The sequence below is a fragment of the Neophocaena asiaeorientalis genome, unplaced genomic scaffold, assembly GCF_003031525.2.
Source record: "Neophocaena asiaeorientalis asiaeorientalis breed wild unplaced genomic scaffold, Neophocaena_asiaeorientalis_V1.1 scaffold828, whole genome shotgun sequence".
NCBI classification, from domain to species: Eukaryota; Metazoa; Chordata; class Mammalia; order Artiodactyla; family Phocoenidae; genus Neophocaena; species Neophocaena asiaeorientalis.
Genome location: NW_020175443.1, coordinates 445,816 through 452,381, shown reverse-complemented (window position 1 = coordinate 452,381; position 6,566 = coordinate 445,816). Strand labels below are relative to the sequence as shown.

Sequence of the window (6,566 nt, the reverse complement as noted above, 5' to 3'; positions counted from 1 at the left end):
AAGGTTGGCTCATTTACACTAGAGTGTTAATGACTGACATATTGAGTGTTGTTAAATGTTGGGGCCCAGTTAACAGGGATTCTTCCTCATTTAAACCCCAAATCACTAGTAGTGGGCTAGTAATCACTTCTAGGCTAGTAAGGGGGATGTTTGGTGACCAAGGATCTAGGAACAAGGTCTGCCAAGCGAAAGGGCCTTCTGTGTGGGAAAATGTCCTTTTCCCAGCCACAGTGAGGTGAAACCCACCCCCTGCTGGATGCATCTGGAGTGGTGGCCACAAGTCCATGTGGTTTGGATGGACCTGGCAGGCACGAAGGACAGGCAAGAGGAGCCACTTAGAGCGGAGACCCTGGAGCTGCCTGCCAGCCCTGCCAGTCCCAGGAGGTGCCTGCTGGGCCAGGAGCATGTGGGCCTGCCCCACCTGACACCCCCAGGATGAATGGGTTCCACTCTGAGGAAGCGATTCTGAGGAGGAAGAGGAGAGGGAGAAAGAGCCAGAGAGATATATAGAGATATAGAGAGATAGAAAGGGAGAAAGAGAGCCAGCAAGCTGGAGACAGAGGGAGAGATGTCAGTCAGAGAGATGTAGAGAGAGGCAGATGGAAAGACAGAGAGACAGAAAAAGAGATAGACAGACACAGAGAGAAGAGCACTTGGGGAAGAGGACCCCAGGTTGTCGGTCTCAGCTCCTGTGGGGACCAGGCAGAGGGGGCAGGACCAGGGTGCCAGCCCAGCACCATCTTCTGCACGACAGGCTCTGCCTCCCTCAGACCCACACTCCCAAACCCCTAAGAGTCAGGAGCTGGTCCTTCTGCCATCTGCTGCCCTTGCCTGGCACTGGCTGACCAATGGGCTCTGGGCTGCCTGCATTGGTATAAATTGTGCCTGGGAAGCCCTGTTAGGCAGATGGAGCTGCTGGACCCAGAAGAGATGGATTTCTAGCCTGTGGCTTGGCCCAGGGAGTCATAAGTGGATGGACAGCATATGGGGGATGTGTACCCCTGGAGCACCTGGACTCCAGGCTCTCCCTGCCCTGCCCTCCTGTCCAGCCCTGCAGTGCCAAGTCTGGATCCTCTCCATCTGCCCACTCCTCGGCTCTGTCCCTTCCAGCCTCCCCACCCTCTATGGGATTTGGCCTCAGTTTCCTTGGTGGCTTCTCACCTCCTCTCTGACCGTTCCAGTCTTTTGGGATCTTCCCAAAGGTGACTGGAGGTATTTCCCTGTAAGGGAAACCTTCAGTGTCCCTGCTGCCCTCAGGGTGGGAACTGAATGTGGCCTGGCCTGCCCATCCTCCCTGTGTCCCAGACCCTGGGACACCAAAGCGAGTCTCCATCCTCCCAGCCAACCCTGTGCTCTCCAGCTGGACTGCAGGGCTTTCCCATCCCATCCCATCCCCTCTGCCTACCAATGCCCACTCCCCCTTCTGTCACAGCTCAGACATCACTCCCTCCCTGCCTCTGGGAAGGTGTCCCAAACCAAGACTGGATCCAAGACTGGATCACATGTCCACTGGGCTTCTGCACTCACAGTGTTCTATGCAGGAGCCATCTGTTGATTTGTCTGATTCCCCTAATGGATCATAAATAGATGCTAGGCCCTTTCCGTAATCTTTCTAAGAGTACTAAGAAAACTACATACCCCAGAAGCCATAAAGGATACACTGGGTACATAAAAATTTCTGCATTAAAAAGAATAATATGATTAACTGTGGAAAAAATTTTCAACATATCAATCAGAAAAAAAGACTATTTTCCTCCACATATAACGAGCTCTTACAAATCAATAACATCAATCAATGACCCAATAGAGAAATAGACAAAAGTTATGAACAGACAACTCAGAATGAAAAGGCATTCAGTTTCACTCAAAAGAAAAAATTGCAGATGAAAACCACAATGAGATAGCACCTTCCAAAACTGATGGTAAGGACTTAAAATCTTTGATAAAATGAGTTGGCAAGGATGTGGAGAAATTGTCACTTCACATATGCCCTCTTTGGAGCACAGTTGGTAATATGTAATAGCAGGTAAAGTGTGTCTTCCTTTGACCTAGTATTTCCACAATGAGGAAGTTTCTTACATGTATATTTGCAAAGAACAGAAGGAAATTAACTGCAGTACTATACGTAGTATCAAAAGACTGGAAACAACCTAAATGCCCCTTGCAGGAGACTAGTATATTAAGGTACACCCATCAGTGGAATGCTGTATTGCGAGTAAAAAGAACAGAGATAAGTGAAATGTGGCATACATATACAGTGGAATATTAGTCAGCCATTGAAAGGAACACAGTACTGATACATGCTCCAGCACGGATGAACCTTGAAAACATCATGCTGAGTGAAAGAAGCCAGACACAAAAGGCTACATATTGTATTTATATGAAATGTCTAGAATAGGCAAATCCCTAGAGACAAAAAATAGATTAGTGGTTGCCAGGGGCTGGGGGCAGGGGATGGGGAGTGACTGCTAGTGGGTATGGGGTTTCTTTTTAGGGTGATGAAAATGTTCTAAAATTAGTGGCGATGGTTACACAACTCTGAATATACTAAAAAACACTGAATTGTTCATACTAAAGAATGAGTTTTGTGGCATGTGAATTATATATACATATACATATAAAGATGAGGCTTATATATATATTTATATATGTAAAGATGAGGGAGATTATGGAACTTTTTTTTTTGGCTGCGTTGGGTCTTCGTTGCTGTGCACGGGCTTTTCTCTAGTTGCAGCGAGCGGGGGCTACTTTTCTTTGTGGTGGTTTCTCTTATTGCAGAGCACAGACTATAGGCATGCGGGCTTCAGTAGCTGTGGCACGCAGGCCCAGTAGTTGTGGCTCGTGGGCTCTAGAGCTCAGGCTCAGTAGTTGTGGCGCACAGGCTTAGTTGCTCCATGGCATGTGGGATCTTCCTGGACCAGGGCTCGAATGCATGTCCCCTGCATTGGCAGGTGGATTCTTAACCACTGTGCCACCAGGGAAGTCCCTAGATTATGGAACTTCTAAGATCAGTTGTTAAGTGAAAAAAGTAAGTGCAGCTGTGTGTAAAGGATGCTGCCATTGGGGGGAAATTGCAGGAATATCTACCTGTAAGTACTCAGATCATGCACTTACTTTCTCTAGAAGAATTCACAAGAAACTGCTAACTGGCTGCCTTTGGGAAGGTGAACTGAGGGACTGAGGGTGTTAGTTTTCACTGTGAATCCTTTTGCATGGTTTGAAAAAAATTAATACCAAAAAGTATACATATTATATTCCCCTCTGCCCTAAGAATTAAATTCATGTGTGTGTGCGCCCACTCATGCACACGTATGAAATGGCAACTCTTACAATTCCAGCTCTGGAAGCTGCTATTGCCTTCATCCTGGGAGGGTCCCTGGGTGCTGGGGTGAAGTTTCAACATGGATCTTCACCTCTGGGCAGGCAGAGGATCCACAACGGCCAGGGCTGGATCAGAAGCTGCGCCTCTGAACCAGCTGTACCCTGGGAGGCGGCCCCTCCTTCCCCTCCCGGGAAGGACCCTGTACCCCTGTCCTCAGCAGGCCTGGCCCAGGGATTCTGGTTACTCATGACACACCTGAGTGGAGGCTGTTCAGGGAGGTGATGGGGAGGTGGGGGCCCTGTCCAGAGGGAAGGACCTGACAGAGAGCCGGGGCTGCCCCCCATGTCTGCCTGCTGAAGCCACAAGAAGCTGAAGTTGACTGTGTCCTCCCCTGATCCCAGGGAGGGAAGAAGAGGAAGAGAAGAGGAGGGAAGACAGAGATAGAGAAGAGGAGGGTGAGAGAGAGAGAAAGAGAATGTTAGAGACAGAGATAAACACACAGAGACAGAGAGACTGAGCCCTGTGGTCAGCAGGGAGGAGCCGGGCCTGACATGGAAAGAGGTGGGGCTCAGAGTAGCCACACAGGCAGACAGCGATGGGGAGAGAGCAGAGAGACAGCAGGAGGACAGGATGGTGGACAGGAGCAGGGGGAGTGGGGTGGGCAGAAATGACCTGTCTTCTACTGAGTCAGCCCTGAGCCTGTATCTATGTGCCTGCAGACGGCATGCATTATCACAGCTGCCCATGCAGAGGTGTTCTGCCCAGGAAAGGGAGGCCAGGGAGGCTGATAAACTGCACAGCGAGTGACCACAGAGGGCGACTCAATGTCTTGCTGCAGAACCTTGGAGCAGGTGGTCGGGACAGTCCAGGTCCGAAATTGGCCCTGAGAGCCTGCACTGTGCCCAGCCCCCTCCTGACGGGGCCCATTGGCCCATCTGGGCTGCCTGTGCCCTGCCCCAGTGGTATGTTCCCAGGAGCACAGCTGACCTGCTTAGACTCCTCCAGCAAGAAGGGCAGCCTGCTGTCAGGAAGGGGCTGACATTGTGGGGTCTGTAGCCCCAGCTTGGCCAGGAGGACGTTTCAATCCTGCCTGTATCTTCCTCACTGTGTGACATTGGCCAAGTTGCTTCCCCTCTCTGAGCCTCAGTGTATTTGCCTGGAAAATGGGGATAGCAGCATTTGTCTCAGGGTAGGTTGCTAAGAGGAGAATTCAGATGAGCTCCTTATGCAGGGCCTGGCATATTCTGCTCAGGAAAAAGTACCCACGTGACTCTGAGGCATGGTGTATGTAATTTGCAGAATGAGAAATCTGGGCAGCTTGGGAACCTGACAGACAGAAGAGTCAGTCTTTGGCAAAGAGAATATTGGGGAAGAATTTGGTGTTTTCTAAAGGCCATTTGTTGCTACTAGTTGTTGCCTGACATTCTTCTATTGGCCAATCTCTTGGGCTAAAGCAAGGAAAACCCATGTTGAAATACAAAACTTTTCTCTAGGAGGTCTACTGTATTTGCTCAAGACTAGACTGAACAGTTTATTTACTGTCATCGTGACTGGCTTTGCTGGCCCAGGGATCCGGTTCTTTCTAAAACTGGGGATAGTTTGTTGTACTCTGCCTGCAATTAGGAAGCTCTGCCACTAGGTGGCGCCTTGGGTTTGTACTTGCACATTAATGAGTGTTTTTTGGTTTTTGTTTTTTTGCCCCCTCTGATTCACTCCTAGAAGTTACCTTTTGAGAAGAATAGATAGGGATACAGAGACAGTCTATAGTTTGGTGGAAAAGAGTGCTGTGATCACTTAGCAATGTCTACCCTGGGTGAAGGAGTGGAAAGCAGCAGCTTCTGTGCCAGGCATCCAGCCGCCTCTAGACTGTGCTTCTGAGTAGACAAGAATGTGTTTCTGTTTAATGATACTTTTCAGAATAAGTGGAAATCTTTAAAACACTTGATCATGAATATTAGAATTACTAATCTCTGTTTAAGAAGGGATGCTTATAAGAATTATTTTTGTAATAATGAACATATAGTTTGGGAAAAGGTTTGCAGCAAGATATTTAAGACAGCAAACATGAAGTTTCAGCCTTTCTCACCAGTCATGAATGGTTAAGAATTTCCATTTTTCCCCCACAATCCTTTTAAAGAGAGACACCTTTAATGCCTTTTCTTACCTGCTTTTTCCTATGTGTGCACAGGCAACTCTCATTCTTGGAGTTGAGATGTTCACAGCTTCCCTCAAGTCTGCGGCTGTCTGCTCACTTGGCCTCTGTCTCAGTGAGCCCATTCTTGGAAGAAACTATAAAAGAACAAAAAAGGCCTTTTTCGCCGCACTCTCCTTAAGAATTGCTGGGTTTTATAAAATCACTCTTTTTCATCAGTAATCCCTCAAAGCCTTCTTAGAATCTTTTTAGTGGTAAAACATTATAATAATATAATATCATTAAATTTTTTCAAAAAGAAAATAAATCACTTGTAATCCATCTATCTTGATGTAATGATTCCCTAGATTTTTGTTTGGGGTTTGGGTTTCCCTTCTTTTTAGTGCTTTTTTTTTTTTTGGCCAAAGAATGAGAAGTTCCAGCCCCATTGAAAATCTTTCCCCCACCTCCAGACAGCTGAAAATCCTCCTTCTTTCTTAGCTGTTAGCTAAACTCTTAGCTGTTTGTCCTTTGAAGTTAAAGCTGGTTTCATTTCTAATCTGCGCTGAATGGTTCTTTATTGATAGTCACATGAGAGATCAGAGGAAGCTGAATGCAAGGGCCAGGAGTTGTCAGTTTCTACATACACGGCCTCCCGGCCTCCCGTTCATGATCCATATAAGTAAACAAGAGCAAAGGGATGTTTCCAGGGCAGGACACCAGATATCTTTGTTGTAGGGATTATGGGTGTGTCTGTATTTTCTTGTTTCTAATTTGTGGCTTTGGTGATCTCTCGTGTTTTGTGTTTGTAATTTAAAATATAAATTATTTTTAATTAAGAAAAACACATTCACCACACTTAGGTATAGACCCAAGAGAAATGAAAACATATATCCACACAGAAACTTGCACACAAAGGTTCACAGCATCACTATTCATCATAGCCCCAAAGTGGAAACAACCCAAATGTCCATCAGCTGATGAATGGATAAATAGTGGTCTATCCATATAATGGAATATTATTCAGGCAATAAAAAGGAATGCAGTGCTGACACATGCTACAATGTGGCTGAATCTAGAAAACATTATGCTAAGTGAAAGAAGCCAGACACA

The 6,566-nt window shown here is 46.8% G+C and overlaps 1 protein-coding gene across 1 annotated transcript in view; it reads right to left on the bottom strand.

Annotated features, from left to right (window-relative positions):
* The window catches only part of EMID1 (EMI domain containing 1), a 51,144-nt gene extending 45,594 nt beyond the window's left edge, over positions 1–5,550 (bottom strand). The window contains exon 1 of the mRNA XM_024767899.1: positions 5,487–5,550. Within this exon, the coding sequence (XP_024623667.1) occupies positions 5,487–5,521 (35 nt within the window). The 5' untranslated portion in view covers positions 5,522–5,550. The remainder of the gene's footprint in view (positions 1–5,486) is intronic.
* Positions 5,551–6,566: the final 1,016 nt, after the last annotated feature.